Source organism: Lissotriton helveticus (genome assembly GCF_964261635.1).
Source record: "Lissotriton helveticus chromosome 1_1 unlocalized genomic scaffold, aLisHel1.1 SUPER_1_unloc_10, whole genome shotgun sequence".
NCBI classification, from domain to species: Eukaryota; Metazoa; Chordata; class Amphibia; order Caudata; family Salamandridae; genus Lissotriton; species Lissotriton helveticus.
Window position 1 is genome coordinate 2,727,817 of NW_027611649.1, and position 20,345 is coordinate 2,748,161.

The 20,345-nt window shown below is 46.5% G+C and overlaps 1 protein-coding gene and 1 pseudogene across 1 annotated transcript in view; both read right to left on the minus strand.

The window, feature by feature from the left end:
- Positions 1 to 637: 637 nt before the first annotated feature.
- LOC144805463 (U4 spliceosomal RNA) lies at positions 638 to 703 on the minus strand (annotated as a pseudogene).
- A 14,310-nt stretch (positions 704 to 15,013) lies between these two features.
- LOC144805454 (uncharacterized) overlaps positions 15,014 to 20,345 on the minus strand; it is a 66,578-nt gene continuing 61,246 nt past the window's right edge. The window contains exon 4 of the mRNA XM_078672004.1: positions 15,014 to 20,276. Coding sequence (XP_078528130.1) covers positions 17,951 to 19,357 — 1,407 coding nt within the window. The 5' untranslated portion in view covers positions 19,358 to 20,276 and the 3' untranslated portion in view covers positions 15,014 to 17,950. The remainder of the gene's footprint in view (positions 20,277 to 20,345) is intronic.

A 20,345-nucleotide genomic window follows, 5' to 3' on the forward strand; every position in this document is an offset into this window, starting at 1 on the left:
TAATAGCACGCTTGGCCATTAGTAGTGCGAGGTCAATGAACCTCGTGACCACACTTCTTTTACGTTCAGCGGTCCCTAGTCCCAGCAAGCTAAAGGATATAGTGTTGTACTGTCTGGTGGGGGACACTCTGTGTAGTGCAGTGTGTATTGTAGCCCAAAAATATCCCAATTTCGGGCAATCCCATAGCATGTGTATTAACCTTGCATCCGCCAGTCCACACCGAGGGCAGGAATCTGGCGCGGTGGGAAACATTAAATGCAGGCGGTGAGGCGTGAGGTACGCGCGGTGTAAGATCATAAGTTGTATAAATTTAAATTCGGGTTTCTCGAGACTCTCTTGGGGAATTTAAGAACATGCTCCCATTCCTTATCTTGAAACGCTCGGCCTGCATCCCTCCCCCACACTTCACGCAGCGGCTGCAGCGAAATCGCCCTCCCCGCACGAATACCACTCGCAATCCATTTCGTTAAATGGCTCCCTGAACCCATCAGGTATAGCATCGTGTGTAATGGGTTGACAAGTGGTTCGTCGCCTGCCGGTGCCCAATTCCGTGTGATGTAGCCGCGCACCCCTCCGTGGAGTAAGAACATTCCCCCAGGCGTGTGGTGTGCTGTGCAAAAGTCATTGAATGTCATCATCAATAAGCAATAATCGCGCCTCGGTTAGACCTCATTGGCTATGATACTGCCACTGCGCAAAGCTATCGAATGTCATCATGTGTCCATCATTGAAAAAATCGCCCACTTGCGACACCCCGGCATCCGTCCATGTGGTGAGCGCCCGTGTAGACAAAATTCCCGTCCCCAATGGGATCCCCAGTAATGGTATTGTGGGAGCGTCGGAGGAGGTGGGGGACGTGTATCGCACAGCTCTCCTCCAGCAGGAGATGGCCATCTTGAGTAAGGGAGGAGCTTGCCCACAGATCGCCGCGTTGGGCAGCAACAGTGTGTGGACGGCACCCCTTCTCCTGTCTTCTTCAGACATGCCTATTTCGTGCAGGTTGCGTCCCGCTAGCCAATAGCCAGCCACTGTAATTGGCACGCATAGTAATACGCCAGTAAGTCAGGAACTCCCATCCCTCCAGCCGCCGTGGGTAGCTGTAGCTTCGCCAAACTTATGCGGCGTGTGCCCCGTCCCCAGACCAGCTCCGTTAGTATGGTATTCAAGGTTCGAAATACCGCAGCTGGGACCATAAAGGGCAAGTTCGTAAAGTAGTAAAGGAGCCTCGGGAGGACTACCATCTTAGAGACGGCCACCCTGCCCGCCACTGACAATGGTAGTGCGGTCCACAGCCCGACCCAGATTGCCCTAAAGCATATTTGTCGCCCCTCTGTAAATCTGTATCCCCAGATAGCGGAAAGTAGTCTCCGCCATTTGGAAGCTGTGAGGTGGGAAAAACAAGGGATCACTTGCCTCCAGAGCAGCAAAACAGTATCCATGGGATTTAGACTCGCTGATCGTAAGGCCCGAGAGTGCACTAAAGTCTTCAAAAAGCTCGGGGATGGGATCCAGTCCCCCCTTTAAGTCCCTCAAGTAAAGGATGATGTCATTGGCGTATGCCGACACCACATGTGTTACACCTCCCCTCTTGATACCTCTGTACCGTGCTTGAAGCCGGAGTTTACACAGGAGCGGTTCCAGTGCCATAATAAACAACAGCGGGATAGTGGGCAACCTTGCCTCGTGCCCCTCGCTATAGCCAATTGAGGTGAGATACATCTGTTCGTGCGGACCCTAGCAGTGGGGCGGGTGTATAGTAATCGGATCCAAGCAATGAAGTCAGCCGGGACCCCGAACCGTTCCAACGCCGCAAACATATAATCCCAACGAAGGGAATCAAATGCCTGCCGCAGGTCCAACAATATACAGCCCTCAGTTGTCACGGGTGAATGCTCGTGAAGCATGAGTTGGCTAAGCCTCCGCAGGTTCATCGCCGTGCTTCTGCCAAGCACGAAACCACATTGGTCCGGGTGGATCAGGCCCGGGACATATTGCGCCAGTCTTGTCGCCAACACCTTGCTCAGTACCTTGTGATCGGTGTTCAACAAGGACAACGGTCTATAGTTAGCTAAACGTAAACTGTCCCTACCCGGCTTAGGCAATGAAACAATCAGGGCCTGCAGCGTAGACTGCGGTAACCCACCCGCTTTCTTCGCTTCGTTGAACACCTCGTGTAGTCGCGGGGCCAGCAAATCTACATACGCCCCATAAAACTCAGCCGGGAGGCCATCGGTTCCCGGGGTCTTGTTCCTTGGGAGTGCTTTTATTGCCTGTCGTATTTCCGCGACCGATATAGGTCGTGCCAAGTCGTCACTCTGGGTCCTACCTAGGCGCGGCAGCTCGATTCCCGACATGAACTCTTCAAATGCCTCATCAGACATACTTCGATGTGGGCCGTACAACGACTCATAATATTCACGAAAGGCAACGTTTACACCGAACTGTGTCGCCACCAGCCTCCCAGATTGATCCATAACCTCCAACACAGGAGTAGGGTCCGGGGCATCTCGCAATATCCGGGCCAATAGAGGTCCGGATTTGTCTGCGTGGGCATGTTGTCTACATGTATATTCCCTGTAATCCAGGACACGCAGTTCCTCCAACAGCTCGGCGTGTTGAATGTGTGCCTCCTGCAATGGCGTAAAAGGCAAGTTCGTGCCCGCAGCCTCCCTCTCCAGCATGGCCAGACGGCCCTCCACATCACTAAGCTTCTCCATGACCATACGCCTCATACCTGTTCGTGTGTTCAATGCCTCCCCTCTTATATACACCTTGAAGGCATCCCACTCTATTTGGCGTCTACTAGCCGAGCCATCATTTATGTGTAAATGTTGTGCGATGTGTTCCGCCATGGTAGCTTTAAAAACGGTGTCCTCGAGCAGGTCCGGGGACATACGCCACGTCGGTATCGGCGTGGGTATCTTGCCCCATCTCAGCGTGACCTCGACTGGATTGTGGTCCGAGAAGGTCTTACCCATGTGTTCTGAGCCTACCATCTCCCCCAGTAATGTCATGTTGCAAAACATGTGGTCTATTCTCGTGTGTAGGCCATGGGGGGGGGGGGAAAGAAGGTATACTCTCTGTCCGTCAAATGCATGCATCTCCAAATATCTGCTAGCCCCCAACCCGCCGCCCACTGAGAAAGCGCTTCCGCCTGTCGCCTGCTTTCAGTAGCCTGCAGTGGCGGGTGGGACCTGTCCAGCGATATGTCCAGGACTGCATTAAAGTCCCCTCCAATAATCCACACATTCTCCGACCAGTCAGCTATCACTCTGTTAAGCGAGGTCAAGAAACCCCCCTGTCCCACATTCGGTGCATACACACAGCCAAGCACAACAGGGGAGCCATCCAACAATCCCCTGACAAGCACATACCGGCCCTCAGGGTCTAACCTCTCCTCCATCACCTTGAAGGGGACTGAGTTCCTAATCCATATCGCCGCTCCCCGGGAGAACACAGAATAAGTAGTAGCAAATAGTTGCCCCTTCCACTTCTTGAGCAGTTTCGCACCTTCATCCCTATTCAGATGTGTTTCCTGTAAGTATGCCACTGCAATACGTCTCCTATTCAGTTGCGCAAGCACCCTATACCTTTTATGGATTGAGCTCATACCTCTCACATTCCAGGTGCACATTTTGTATTCGCTAAGTGACCCCATGGCCGTTTGCGACAATTAGGTTCAGTGTATCCAACCATGTTACCAACTTCCCAGTAATTGCTGCCGTGTGTGCCCCAGTTACTAACAACCCCAAAACATCAAGGTCCCCATTCAAAGAACTATGAGGTCCAAACACTAGCACCCAACTGGGGTGACAAGCAAACAGTACCATTGCTGCGCCCTGGGGGTGTGGTCCCGCTCTCCCTCGCCTGGGCCTCGCCGGAGTCCTTACGGCATGCCCCAGCGAGTGTCCGTACCCCCGACCCCGGTTAGCCCGCCCAAGGTCTTTCATGCAGGCTATACATTACCAAGCGGTGTCTTCCGAAGTCCCGTTAAAGTTCATTCGCCTCTTGTGCAGTTATTTTCAGAAAAAGTTGCAGGCTGTCCGCAGAACCAGATACCTCCGTCCTGGCATCAGAGGCGCTATCTAGGACCACCGCGTCGCCCACGTTGTGTGCAGCCAGTGCGGCCTCCGTCAGCAGAGCCCTCTCCTGTGTCCCCCTCAGTCCCGTCAGGCCGTCTGGTCCGCTCGTTATCTCCACCTCCTCGTGTGCTGCACCCTCTTCAGGCCTCTCCTCCCTCCCGCGCGGCGGGTCGTCCCTCAGCTGTCCCTCCGCAAGAGGGTCTTGCGAGCTGGGCGGCGTCAGCGTCACCTCCATCCACTCCGCCGCCTCCTCAGCCGTGTCAAAGAAAAGTGATTTGTTGTTGTGAATTATTTTCAGGCGGGCTGGGAACAGTAAGGCATATTTCAGGTTCTTGTCCCGCAAGCGTCTCTTCACATGCAGGAACGTAGACCTGGCCCTTTGCACCTGGGGGTGAAGTCTGGGTAAATCGAGATAGTCTTGTCCTCAAAGCGTATAGGCGCCTTCTCTCTTGCCACTCGCAGGACTATATCCCTATCCTTGTAGTTGAGCAGGAGAGCTATTAAAGGACGAGGTGCCGCACCCGGCCTTGGCGGTTTACCTGGTATCCTATGCGCCCTCTCCACGCTGTATAGGGGCGTAAGCACCTGCGGCCCTGCAAGGTTCCTCAACCAATCCTCTACGAACTGCGTCGGGTTCCTCCCCTCACTCCGCTCCGGAATTCCTAGTATTCGCACATTGTTGCGGCGCGCCCGCCCTTCCGCATCGTCCATCCTCGCCCATATTAGTTTCAGCTGCTTCTCCATGTTTTCCATTTTCGTGGAATGCTCCGTCTGTTGCGGGATCAGATCGTCCAGGGCCAGTTTATGTTCCGTGACCCTCTCCGCCAGCTTGTTGTGATCAGCGCGTAGTAGGGACATGCCAGTCGCCATTTGGTCCATGCGCGTTTCCATCGCTTCCCTGGAAGCCCGTATCTCTGACAGGATAAGGTCCAGTTTGGCCTCCTGCGATGTCTGGCCCGTTGGAGGCACCATCTCGGCATTAGACGAGGCCAGTGGATCTTCTGAGCCAGTAGACTGTTGCGTTAGATCAGCGCCCCTCTCAGGCATCTTGGCCCTGTTCCTGACCATGTTTCTCAGCAACTGGATGGCGGCGTGTGCGCCCCCGGGGGGCAGCGTTCCAGCGGACAGCAGGTCGTGCCTCAGGCGTCCCACCTGCGCCGTTCCCGACTCTTCTACCGCCAGTGTTCCGTGTGCTGGCGGAGTGGTGTGGTATCGACAAGTCGCTCACGTGGCGCGCCTACGGTGGTATTAAGCCTATAACAATAGGCCTGGCCTGCGTCCCAGTGGTGGTTGGTCGCACCGCGGCCAGGCGAGAGTGGCACACAAGTACTGATCCCTTGTCCTGGCGCCGTCCGGGGCAAAATCGGCCGGCCACGCGCCTCCCCACCGGCACCTCAATGCACGTAATCGTGTGTGACCACTGCACTTCAATGGGGTCCACCCCTCACAAGCAGGAAAGCCAATGTCCCTCCGTCCGGCTCCCCGGGGGATCCCGTGGTGGCGTGTCCTCTCCTCCCACAGACCCTGCAGTGCTCCGCAGGTGCGATGAAAGCCTCCTCTACTCCACCAGTCCCAATGTATGTCAGCGGTCGCAGCCGCTCGGCCTCCGGTACCGCTAGTATCAACCAGGTGGCGGGGGGGTGTTCTCCCAGACGCTATGTCTCAAAGCCGGTCTCCAGGCAGTGAACAGCACGGCCGCCTCTCCGCCCCTCACCTCCGCAAGAACCGGGCCCTCCTCCAACGTCGTAGTGTCTTATCCTCTATGGCAGACCTGCCCCTTATGTGCGTCTAGGAACGTCCTGTTCTGCTTGCCCCGGCAGCTCCTCTAGTCCGCCATCATGGTTCACCGGCGTTAGTGCGCACCCCCGCATCGGCCCGCAGTCCTCACCTCCTGAACCGCCGTGAGCCGTCGGGGAGCTGTGAAAAGAGCGGGTCCCAGAAGTCGTGGCCTCCGCTATGCTCCGATGCTCCTCCGCTCGCCGTCTCCGACTAGGCACTTCCCAATCCGTCGCACAGCAGTCAAGGCCGTCGCCTCCCCGTCTCCACCAGGCTCTGCCCGGCAGGGCGGCTCCGCGCTCTGCAAGTGTCTCTCCGGCTGATTGCGCAGGGAGTGCACTCCAAGTGTCCTGACAGGGTCCGGGGTAAAAGCAGTGTCACCACCCCACCTCTGCCGCCGATGTCCCGACAGCTCCGCCTATCGTCCGCTCAGTGTTTCCGGCAGGTCGCTCACTCTGCGGCCCCACAGTTCACTCGAGGCCGCGGCTTCTGGGCTGGTAGCAGGCCTCTTCCGCCTCGGGTGCTTCGGCGCCTTGTAAGTTGTTGTGCCGGGTGCTGGACCCCGACCAGGCTGCCCACCGACACCTCCGTCTCATGCAGACCCGGGCGGGTCGTCGGGGCCATCAGGGTAGCAGGATATTAAGCTTGTATTACCGGGCAGAGGACGGAGCTAATTCAGCAAGCGTCCGCCATGCTCGGCTCTCGGCCACGCCCCTCCCATTGGGTGTAATTAACCACATTTCTAAATGTATTAGCATTATGCAGAAAGTGATAGCCATAGTGTTGGTAACAGAACAAGTCAGCGTAGTTTGCTGAATCTAAATATAAATCCTCAGCATGAAAGGTAGCATAATATTTCAAATCAGAAAAGAGAGATTCAATGGCTTGGACATCCCAATCATCAGATTGTATGTTTTGTTTCACAACATCTCCCATTGAAACACAAAGTACATTAGGAACATTAATCACCTCTGTGGGTCCATGAGTTTGAAATTTTACAGCATCTCATACAATAACATCTAGCACGGGCTAGGCTGTGATGTTGACAAAAGTCTGGTCTCTTTTCATGATGTGTGATGAGGAGTGTGGGGCCAAAGTTCCATCAATGAATCAGATTTTTGATCGTTCAGTTATATAGTGTCCATTTACCAGACGAAAAAATACCATCACAAATCCAATCGACATGAACAAAAAAATGGAGATGAGAACCAACCAGATGTAAGTCCAAGGGGGAACCAAAAAATGTATTTTAAACCAAGTAACAAAAATAGAAAACTTCAATGGTACACTCGATGTTATAGAGTCAGAGTCAAAGGAAAAATGTGACTGGTCAGCTAGACTTGTTTACACATCAGGCAATGACACATCCGTGGGATATGTATACTCAGTAACTTCATGTGGATCGCCAGCTGGCGAATTTAATAATGGATTAGTGACTGTGGGCATCTCTATAGCAAGGTCAGGGATGTTGGTGTCAGCAGAGGCCAAAACAGAATTTCTCAGCAGTACTGGACAAGAGACAGCAGGAGTCATACTAAGAAGAATCGGCCGCTCGTTGTAGTTTGACATTGTCAATGGAGTCGTACCTGTTTCCCTTGCGAATCGGAAGTGGTGGTAAAATGACTGTTCTTGTGCCCTGCATGCCAAGCACTGGAATGGGTGCATGATACGAGCGGCTGAACTCCTTCTTGTTCTCCACCTTCTCACAGACCAGGTCACTGACTCGGGGTAGCCAGCTAACTACAGGAATCTACCGGAATCTGTAGAGCAGCTTCAGCTCCATATGTGGAGGGCAAGTGTTCCTTTGCAAGACTGTCTCGAGTCTCTTGTAGGTTCTGTAACACAGCAGAATGATTATCTAAGTCATAGGGTACGGCTGTCGCCGCCATGTCTAGACCATCAAGGTCCAGGACAAACATTTTTATGCCAAAGAGCATTTCGTAAGGGGTCTGCCCACCCAGAGATCTTCTAGGAAGCTTATTTAGTGCACGTAGTACCTAAAACCCTAGCTGTCAAAGATCGCTTTAAGTCACGGTTCATTCACTCCACAACAGAATTGCCCTCAGGCTGGTATGGAGACAAAAATTTTACCTGCACCCCCAAAGACCCCATGGCTTTCTTGTACACCTTAGAGGTGAACGCTGGACCTGATCAGAATGGAAGGTGCCACATACAAAAATTCCCACAAAGACATGCAAATCTGTGATGACAGTTCGAGCATCAGCACTCCTTTGTGGCCAAACGCAGAGAAAACGTGTGCATGAATCCACTGCAACTAAGATATATTTATACGCAGTATCAGCAGAAAAAGGTCAGCAGTGATCTAAATAAACACAACCAAGTGGTCTATTAGATATGTACAGCTGAGTTTGTGGCGGCCGTGCAGCAGTTGAAGGTTTAATCTGCTGACATACATAACAAGACATATTCACAAGTTTATTTACACAATCCACGCCGCCAGTAACGCTGCTGTAAGATCGAGACATACGCTGAAACGTCAGCATGAACCGAGGCTATGCCTTAGTGAGCGACTGTTATCAAGGGTAGCCTGCGGTCCGAGTCGGAAATCAGCCTGTCACCAACGTTGTTAATTCTCACATAGGGAACTTTATCAGGACTTAAATGATAAAAGTATTTAGAAGGGAAACCCTTAGGGTAATTATCACCGATCTCTGTAGCAGCTATAGCTGCCAAGATGTCATCATCATTCTTACTGTTGGACCTTGTAACTGCTGCTACTACATATGTTGCGACTGCGGTCTTTGCTGCTTCACCAGCAAGACTGTTGCCAACAGCGTGTACTCCTACATGCTGGTGACCAAGGGTATGAATTACATTTACGAGAGGCAGACGTTCTTTATTTCTGCGACTCAAACCCATAGTATCTTGTGCTTAATTGTGCCACCTTTGGAATCACGATAGTCATTCTGAGTCCAAAAGAATACATTTTCATTGAAGGACTGAACACAGTAATAAGAGTCACTCCCAATTAAAGTAGTCACACGAGGGTCAGCAAACTTCAATGCAAACACTAGAGCTTAGTTTGAGAAAGGTGTGACAGGGCAAGCTTTGTTTTTTATAGTCTATTATGGAAAAATTCCAATCACACGATGGTTAATTTTTTGGTTTTAATAAAGGTGTTACTATATTCGTGATAGTACGTAGGAGAACAGCCAACACTTGTTTCACCCCTTACATGGCCATCCGGCCTGGGGCTTCCTCAGGGCTTTACGAATCAGGTTGAAGAAGTATATCTGGTCGTTCTTTTCTGTGGATAAATAGAGATTCCCTGATTTTGGTGTAATGCTGGTACGAGTCGTCTCGTGCGATTGGAATTTTTCCATAATAGACTATAAAAAACAAAGCTTGCCCTGACACACCTTTCTCAAACTTTGCTATAATAGGGGGTTAGGGGTTTCCCCATGCCGAGGGTAAGCTTGACAAAAAAGAGGGACCATTGCTCAATAAACGGCTAGTAAGGGACTCAGACCTTTTACCCCTCATTCTCACTAACCCAAGCACTAGAGCACGTAGCTCTGCCAACTGGGCGGTACAGTCACCTAATATCTGCGTGTGCACGACATCGGACTTGAATTCTCCATTCACCATGGTACCAGCCACGATTGGGCAGACCACTGAATAAGAATGCTTAGATCCTATCGCCGGTTGCGCCGAACCGTCAGTGTTATAGATACAATGCTAATTCTCAAGCGTGCGCATGAACAGAGGAGCAGTATGAACAAACTCATACTGTAAGAACTCCTGAGTTTGCAATGAGGGGTCAAAGATAAATGTGACATCCGGAGATGTCAACGAAGTTGCCCATTGTATCCGATTAGGATATAAAACTTTAGAATTTGGCACACTGGCTTTCATCACTGCTTCAAATGCAGTGTAAGGTGTAACAACAAACATGTGTTTTCCTTGTGACTGCGCTCTCTCTTGTAGAATTGCCATATGTACAGCTGTCAAGACTTTCTCGACAGAAGAAAATCGCTTTTCAGCCGAAGTGTACAAGTGTGACTTGTAAGCGATAGGCACTGTGTCTCTTTCATTAAACGTCAAGTACATGAAACCCACGGCACCAGGCACAATTCTTATTACCAGGTTAGTGTGGTCATCATGAGTCAATAAGTACTTAGATTCAAGAATTGCAGAATAGCTGAACGTTCAGGCAGCCAGCATGACTTGGTAAAAGTTGGTTGTATCAAAGCATAAAGAGGTTTGATACGCTGGGCATAATAGGGAATATAAGTACGCCCGAAATTCAAAAATCCCAGCAAGGATTGTAGTTTTTTCAGAGTTGTAGGAGACCATAAACATGCGCATTTCTCCAGGAAGTGAGGTGCAAGACCTCTACCTTCATTGTTGAGCCCAGGAACAACACTGTGAACTCCGCAATGTTTGACTTTGCAAAGATAAATGTATAACCGAAGTCCGCAAACATAACTATAATGCGGTCAAAGATGTGGCCATAATTCGTCGTCCATTAGATAAATATCATCAATGTACGAGTACGCTCAGGATCAATGCCATCTAAGAAAGAGACGACACGTGCAGCAAAGACACCTGGGCTGTTTTTATAGCCCATGGCCAATCTTTTAAATTGTTTTTGTTTGCCGCCACAAGTGAACGCTGTCCATTGACTACTAACGGAGAACAGGTTATGACTAAAAATGCCATTTGAAATATCTCGTGTGACCTTAAATCTTTTTCGCATCAGACTGTTAATGAGAGCTGAGCTGAACTGTGGGTGTTCTGTACCGCACATGTGCGACAATGTGAATTTAAATGTCGATAATCCAAAACCAGAAAACACAAGAATATGTCTACACCCAATTAATTTCCAAAAACCTATTTCAGATCATAGGAGAAACAAAAACTTATTGAGTTTGACCCGGTATTTTTATTTATACCTGTCTATTTCGGAAAAAAAAGTCATTCTTCTTTTGAAAGTTTCGCAAAAAAGGAAAAAACTGAACATTCAATACATTTAAATTGCAACATCTAACTATTTACAAACAAAATATTTACAATTCATATACACAATTACCATACATTCCACAAAAAATTCACTATACAAACACAAACAATTGAAATTTTCAAAAAAGTTAATCTGAATTCATAAAGAATGAAGAGACAAAGTCAAAAGGAAGGAGCACGTCCTAAAATAAGGATGACTTTTACAACCAGCCAGAGCTAGTTCAAACGCTTAGTGATATTGATTGCTCCCTCAGATGTGCCGACATGTTTCTAGTCCAAGGTAAACACTTCCCAGACTGTCATCAGGGCTTTGTCACTTTTCTGTGTAAAATGCAGAAAAACAATAAAGTTTTAATTATCTAGCTTGAAGCCTCTATTCTTTCTGGTATTGTACTAAATGATCTAAAATATGTACCTGTGTGTCTCTGATGTCCTGGCCTCTCACGGTATCGTCAGGCTCAGGGAAAACCTTTTTATGAATCTTTGTATTCAAGGAAGTGGCTCAAGCTGTGAAACAGGACATTTTATGTTGACTGCCTGTGATAGAAGGAAAAAGTCAGAGTTTCTCCACTCATTTATGTACACGAAGCGGGGAGGAGGAAGAAGATACAATCTTACTCATTCCTACCTTTGTTTCAGGGTCAGAGTCTTAATAGCGGCAAGTGGTTCGCCTGTGCTTCTGTTTTCAAAAGCAGGTTCTGATAAAAGAAATTGTAACAATATTGGACCCATAATCTTGTGTACCCACCAGTTTGCTATATAACGTACCTTTGTCAATGTGTGAGCAGGACGGGTGCTCTCTCTATTGCGCTTGACCGGTGGCCATCTTGGAAACGTCTGCACTTCAAACTCTTTTTTTATTAGGCTGGGGGTTATGGGACACGTAGTTTCTAGCAACTGAAGGGGCCGTTCCTAATACGTGTTTTGATGCAATTTGTAAATAAAGCGACATTTGTAGTCGGAATGAGTAAGACATCAGAGACCAACAGGTACATATTATAGATAGTTTAGTGCAATACCAGAAAGAATAGAGGCTTCAAGCTAGATAATTAAAACTTTATTGTTTTTCTGCATTTTACACAGAAAAGTGACAAAGCCCTGATGACTATCTGGGAACTGGTTTCCTCGGACTAGAAACGCGTCAGCACATCTGAGGGAGCAATCAATATCACTAAGTGTTTGAACTAGCTCTGGCTGGTTGTAAAAGTCATCCTTATTTTAGGACGTGCTCCTTCCTTTTGACTTTGTCTCTTCATTCTATATGAATTCAGATTAACTTCATTGAAAATTTCAATTGTTTGTGTTTGTATAGTGAATTTTTTGTGGAATGTATGATAATTGTGTATATGAATTGTAAATATTTTGTTTGTAAATAGTTAGACGTTGGAATTTAAATGTGTTGGATGTACAGTTTTCTCCTTTTTTGCGAAACGTTCAAAAGAAGAATGATTTTTTTTTCAAAATAGACAGGTATAAATGAAAATACTGGGTCAAACTCAATACATTTGTGTTTCTCCTATGATCTGAAATAAGTTTTTGGAAATTAATTGGGTGTAGACATATTCTTGTGTTTTCTAGTTTATTATGACCCAGTCTACCCCATACTCTACATTGACCTAACTCCTTTGTTTCACAAAGATAATCCAAAACCAGGCAGTACGACCCATCAGGTTTGGTAACAGTGAAATGAGGATTATTTATGGGTGACACACATGTCTCAATCACACCTTGATATTCTAATTGTTCAAGGATTTCCGCAACGGGGGCTTTAGCCAATCACCGCATGAGATAGCGGGGTGGTGGCTGTGGCATAAACCGCAATGGAATCTCGTGTCTGGGAGAAATTTTATCCCACCGACTTGAGTATGGTACAACACAGGTGCAAGCACCAGAGCACACTCTTCTGCAAAGTTCTGCGGACTGCTCCTTGGGCACGGTGTGCGGAAAGCTGGGGAGGGTGACCTCCTCCCCTCTTGGAGCGGCAAAAATGAAAAGCAGGGCCCAGTCTGACTCAACTAACCTAACAGAATGTCAGATGTTCCCAAAAAATCCCTTTTATTACACGTTGGATGTCACCTTCTATTAAAAGAACTATATCATATAGTCTGTCAGGGGGAGCCACCCTACTGGCAGCAGTTTCCATTGTGATAAAAGTGTCAGTTGCTGTCGCCTTCAGATATGGACGCAGTGCTTGCCGCACTATTGTAACCTCCGCTGCGCTGTCGAGCAGCGTTAATGCCCATGTCAGGATCCAAACCTGTGTTCTCACTATCCGTGGCATACCTTACGGTTAACGCAGCAACTTTCTTTTTCTGAAAATGAGGGCGTTAACGTGGCAAGTCTTCCTGCTTGCCTTTACCATCAGACGGGCGGGGCTGCTCACGTCCTTGTGGGGCACCTTGACCCCTGCCGTGTTCTCCTCCACCAGCTTGTGCGCGATGTTTCCTGTGAAGAACAAGGAGAACGTTGCTGAGGAACCTGTAATCTATCAGGAGCCCTAATTCTTGCGTGGTTGCACAAATCATAAATGCGCTCAGTAGACGCTGGTATCGGCGACGCCGGACGCGACCCCTGTTTCTATTGCTGCTTCCCCTGATTTTATTCTTCCAATTCTGTTTTGGAAAATTTGGATGATCCTCTTTAGTAGACTTTGCTATCTGAGTCTGCGGTTGAGTTGCGGTTTTAGCAAAAGGCTTAACACCCAAACTATTGCGGCCAATGGTCTTATAAGCCTCCGCAATAATTCAAGGTAACGCTCGGGTTTGTCAACGTCTTGGACAAGGCGCAAAGCATTCGACACCTGAAAGTTAACCGCATCTCCCTTTACATTACAAAAGATGAGATCAGCAACTACGTCAAACACTCCAACGAGCCTCATTCTCAACTCGACAGCCGCCTCCGCACTGTGCTCATCCGGAACATGCTTGATCACAGAGGGCAAGACATTTATAGACGGCGTGCAGAAACACTTCGCATATTCTGCTGCAAATACTTTACCCCAAATCTCACAATCTATTACCTCTGGCAATAGGTCTTTCTGCAAACTAATTGAGAGAATCCTGTGTTTTTCCACAGGAGTGTTATTAGGAAACACTGCTTCCAGTGGGTCAAATTTCTCGGCAAGCCAATAAGGCATATCGTACTTAGTTTGAGGGTGCTTGCCCATTACTAAATTAACCGTACTAACCATGACTGGACCAATCTACATCCCGGCCGGTCCAACTTGTTCCGCTGCAAGAAACATATTGAACTAAAGCCCTATGTACCCCAACAAAAGAGGTATAAAGTTGACACAAGTCATCAATCGGGGCATTGAGATAACGTGGATATGGTGTGAACCCGGCTAAGACTGGCCAAGTGGCCCCAGGAATTGACAAGGGACCTAACCGAACCGGAGTTACTGTGTGGGGCAGGGTGCCATTAAACCAAACACGATGCTGCCATGCCGAAATTGGAATCTCTTGTGTCCTATATGGAGTATAGTTCACAGGAATCGCAGTGTGAGTGTATGTATGAAACGTATCCTCATCCACATTTATTGCAGGAAACGTGACCCAATAGTAGAAAAGCTCAAAGGGGAACGCCGAATCAGCACTCACTACAAATATTACAGACATATCATCGTCTGGTACTCCAAACTGCGTCTGATGACGCCGGAGCGCTGCCCAACTATGCTGAGCTATGTCAATATCACCCATGAGGACATAGAGAAGAAAAACAATTTATATAAATTGCAGTACAACAAAGGGTAGTAATTCAAAATGTGTACCTTTTTATAAATCTTATGCTTGAATTAACCTATAACACATTCGTATAGGTAGGTTAATCCGTCATGCCTGTTAACCGGAAAAGGTGTTGAGGGTATTGGGGACAGATACGAGCACTAATCAAGACTTTGGGTGCCATGTTACGGGAATTCAGCTCATGCACAGAACTATGCGCAGGAAACCAGGACTTCAGTGTATTGTGGTGTACCAAAAATGCACCTCAGTGCCCAGAACCCCTATCCGACTAGCAACAGTGTCTCATTCATTCTCCGTACTAAAGTGAAGCTACCAATGAACAAGCGACTTTGGGACCTCTCAGGAATAGTGGGAATCAAGACCACTCTTTTGTTTTTATTCTCATAAATGTCCACAACGTGAGCAATCAGAGACACTGTATAGTTTAAAATGTTTATTTCAACTACGTGCTCTAAGATGCAGTATCTTTGCTAACATAAGTAAAAAGATGCATAAAATCAATACAATCAACATTGTTACAATTCCATAAAATACAAAGGGAGAAATCATATTATAATGGTCTATAGCGCCTTGTGTACCACCCTCCCCTTGATAGGAGCTAGGTATTATAATAATAGAAGATCTCTAGGTTAAAACCGGGAAACCCATACCTCCAAAGTCAGGTGAAGTGAATCACATCCCAGATCAGCACAGCTCTTTGTCGATTGAAAGGTTTTTTCCAAGTGCTAGACTCATGCATGCAGTGCAATATTAAAAGCACCTGAGTTTTAGAAATGAGCAGCTGTGTTTGTGTTGTGTCTAGAGCGTGGGCCGATCAACCTGCATCAACAGCATACATTGTTTTTTTAACCTTGAACACTTTGTGTAGACTTGAGGTCGCAGTGTGAGTCTAGAGATATGAAAAACAGACCGTTCTCATGTGAAGGAAAAGCAAGCAGTTTGTCTTTATAAAAACAGAGATGTTGTGTCATGTGCAAAAGCAGCAAAATGGCGTTTTCACAACTAACTCACTTATGCTAATATAGCAATATGTGCAGGCAGAATCATTGTGATGTATTCCTATAGGTTCTGTATCGATCCCCCTATTCCTGACCCTATTCTGGTTAACAAGTTAACTAGCAGCCATCCCATGAGGCAGAAAACCCCCATGATGCAGGAACCGTTATCTGATAAAGCCACACTACGGCACAGGAACGTGTTTTCTGATTAGGTCATAACGCTTGCCATCTAATTAGACAAGCGATATTCCTCCAGCCCCTGATAAGGAATACGGAGTTCTCAAAACAAATCAAACCTATGACAGACCTGGGAAAAACCCTGCGGCCATTGTTTTGATTTCACCGAGAACTTCAGCAAAAGAATGTGCTAACGACCAGGTCGTATGACATCCTTATTGACGTATCTATGTCCATCCTTACGTCAATCTCGGCACCTTAAAGGTATAAATATTACCGATATTGCCCTATGCAAACACACGCGGTGGTGACGAGATCGGAGCAGCCAGACTTGCCGAAGCCCAGAGCAGAGCAGACCCCGCTGGCGCAGCCCCGCCTTCCTGACGCGCTGAGAACGAGAAGCTGCCTTTTCTCCTGCCGAGAAATCCAGCTCCTTGAGACCCTACGGGTGAGTAGTGCGCTCTAGAAATGTCTTGATTGATTGATTGATTGAGCTCTGGCGCTTCCGGGTAGCCCTCGCAGGCAGCCTGGAATATCGAGACCAGAGACGAGAGATACCATCCCTCATTCATCCTAGATTCCAGGTACAGAACTGAATAACCCCTTGCAGAGAATTCTTTAGTCAGTCACTTGGCAAAACAAACTTAACTTAAACTGTAACTTTCTATTCCCGCCCACGTATTAGGCTTAGGTCAGGTACACGGGGTAGGCGTAGTTAGAAACACCAGTTGAGTACGATTAGTCAAATGTATATGTGTATGTATTCATTTTATTCATTTTAAACCTTCATATGGCTCAGAAACCATATCAATGTTTTTACAGTATTATTTTATACTTCTGCTTTTAATGTATGCACTTTACTTAACCATAAGTATTGCAATAATATCGATCCATTTCTCTTGTATGAGAAAAGAGACTGATCAATAAATAACATCTTTTATTGAACACGCCCGTCTCTTCCTTTTCTCTACAATCTGGTGAGACTAAGAATGCACGTACTGACTGAGTAAAATAAATTGCCTTTTGTTCACACGACTCTAGAGATACACTCTTGATTAGGGGAGAGCAAAGTTGTCATGTTCTATGGTTGTCAGAAACTAAATCCCTTCTTGTCTATCCAGGGAGGTTCAACTCCTCCTTGCCTATTCGAGAAAGTTTCTAGTGAACTCTGAGCTAGCTGGCAAACCCAAAACTTTAAGTCTAATATCGACAGTAGTAGACCTAGTTAACGTCTGGTCTAGGCCTATACTATTGAAGGTATTATTCCAATGCGCAGAGCCTATTGGGATAATAGGAACTACACTACATCATATTCATCCCTACACTTTCATAGGTGGCATGAACTGGAACACTTGGATGTTTTTCTTTGTAACTCTTCATTGCCAAATAAAAACTACCAGTGTTTCTTTTCTTTTATTCCTCATTGTGCTAGTCTCCCAGTGGATTTCCTGTTATATCACGTTGTTTTTTCTATGTGTACCGAAGTGAACAATCACTGGGAACAGACACTTTCAATATTCTACAAATCTTTGGTTTTCTTCATTTCTTCTAGTCGAGTCTTCATTCATCTGGTATTTGAATAACTAACATAATTATATACTTGTTCCTGTAATTCCTTCATCTCACAATAACTGCACTGTTCTGCCCCTGTCTATGTCCTCAGATGAGTCAATATTATTGTTAATGTTCTTAAGTTCTTTTTGAATTCACTGCATCTCTGGGATTATTTCTAAGTGAGTTAAATGAAGGTGTGTTTACGCTGAGGCTATGTAGGATCAGAAATTGACAAAAGCTCGTCACACTTTTAGAGCAATTGTAAGGTTTTCCCCAGGTGTGTTTGCAATTGACAAAATCACTTCTGACATTCATTGCAATGCTCTTTTTTACTCTGTGTATGTTAGTTGATGTATCCGTAGGTTTAATAACTGACAGAAGATATTCACACATTCGCTGCACCTGAATGGATTTTTCTCTGTGAGCATTAACTGATGAATCCTTAGTGCGGAAGATGCACTAAAGGTACTTCTACACTCACTACAGTCGTACGGTATTTACAGAGTGAGTGCAAGCTGATGTCTACATAGGCTTGACAATTGACTACATTTGTTCACACATTTATTGCACTTGAAGGCTTTTCTTCTGCGTGTGTTCGCTGATGCCTGTTTAGGATTGATAATGGACTTCAGCTTTTCAAGCATTCATGGCATTTAAACGATTTGTTTCCCCTTTGTGAGCTCGCTGATGATTTCTTAATGCTGAAGAGTAAGTAAAACTACTTCCACATTCACTGCAATTGTATGGTTTTTCCCCTGTGTGTGTTCGCTGATGTCTCCGGAGGCTTGTTAACTGACTGAAGCTCTTTACACATTCACTGCAATGGTATGGTTTTTCCCCTGTGTGTGTTCGCTGATGTGTTTGGAGATGTGCTAACCGACTGAAGCTCTGCACACATTCACTGCAATGGTATGGTTTTTCCCCGGTGTGTATTCGCTGATGTCTCCGGAGGCCTGTTAACAGACTGAAGCTCTTTACACATTCACCGCACTGGTATGGTTTTTCCCCTGTGTGTGTTCGCTGATGTGATTGGAGTTCTGCTAACGTACTGAAACTCTTCACACATTCACTGCAATGGTATAGTTTTCCCCCTGTGTGTATTCTCTGATGTCTGTGGAGCTGTGAAATTTGATTGAAGCTCTTTACACATTCCTTACAATGGTATGGTTTTTCTCCCGTGTGTGTGCGCTGATGTGTATGGAGGCTTGATAATTGACTGAAGCTCTTTACACATTCCTTACAATGGTATGGTTTTTCTCCCGTGTGTGTGCGCTGATGTGTATGGAGGCTTGATAATTGAATGAAGCTCTTCACACATTCACTGCAATGGTATGGTTTTTCCCCAGTGTGTATTCGCTGATGTATCTGGAGGTTTGATAATTGACTGAAGCTCTTTACACATTCACTGCACTGGTATGGTTTTTCCCCTGTGTGTATTCTCTGATGTGTGCGGAGACATGTAATTTGACTGAAGCTCTTCACACATTCACTGCAATGGTATGGTTTTTCCCCTCTGTGTGTTCGCTGATGTGTTTGGAGTTTTGCTAGCGTACTGAAACTCTTCACACATCCCTTGCAATGGTATGGTTTTTCCCCTGTGTGTATTCTCTGATGTGTTTGGAGTTCTGCTAACATACTGAAACTCTTCACACATTTCTTGCAATGATATGGTTTTTCCCCTGTGTGTATTTTCTGATGTCTATGGAGGTTTGATAATTGACTGAAACTCTTCACACATTTCTTGCAATGGTATGGTTTTTCCCCTGTGTGTATTTTCTGATGTCTATGGAGGTCTGATAGATGACTGAAGCTCTTTACACATTCAGTGCAATGGTATGGTTTTTCCCCTGTGTGTATTCTTTGATGTCTTTGGAGGAGTGATAACCAACTGAAGCTCTGCACACATTCATTGCAATGGTATGGTTTTTCCCCTGTGTGTATTTGCTGATGCTCTTTTATGGTTTCTAATTGGCTAAAGTTCTTGACATATTCAGTGGAATTGCACGATTTTTCTCCTGACCGTGTTTCCTGAAGGGTCAGCATAGTTCATAAACTACTTGCGTTATTTTCACATTCCCTGTATGCGTGTTATATTTTGGACGCGTGATTTCCGATTTAAAAATAAAAATACAAGACTCACTAAATACCTGCCACATTCATAATATCAGTAAGGCTTCCTTGAGGGTGATTGCATCTTTAGATTGGATAATGGCTTTGCATGCTTGCGGGTAAAGCCTAATCTTCCTTCCGGTAGGTGCAAATTGGGACAATACTCTGTACTTCAGAGAGGAGAACTCCGCTTTCCTTTAGCCTTCAGTGGTTAGGCTCCACTTCGTTGTGCTTTTCCCTGGTGCCTGAGGTTTGGCTAGAAAGAGTTAACAATACACCTAGAGCACTGAATGGTGGTCTGTTGCCAATTTAGATAGCGAAGCACTGCTCTAGCCATATCATGATGGTGAAGCGACTCGTAATGTGTACAGCTACTCCAAAGAGTGTCCCGCGGCAAAGCACAGGTCAGAAAAGAAAGTAAATCAGTTTGTTTCAAACATGGACAAAAAGCCAAGATTTCAACCTTTTTTGAACATTATCATGATACTAACAGCTCAAAGCTGAGGAGGGAGTTTGTTCCAAGCTATGGATCCCAAATAGACACAAGACCTTCCTCCAACTCTCATACCGGCCTCATGATCAAAGCTGGTGTTGGACGCTTGTTTATACAGCAGGTGGTTTGTCAGTTTTGTTGTCTTGGTTTTGTTGTGGTCATTTCTTCGTCTTGGGGTGTCGAGGTGCAGATCTCAGACTCGGACACTCACTGAATTGCCTTTGACTTCGTCTTCCTGGATCTGTCCTCTGCCTCTGATTGCACTGATGTTTTTGGAGCTCCTTATTTTTGATAATTTTTGCAGGTTTGATGTGTTATCTTCATTATTCATAATCAATCCTTGCATTTAAGGCTTATTCTCTGTTGGATGTAAAGAAATGTAATATTACTAAATGCAAATGTAATAGAATGTGAATACACAATATTTAA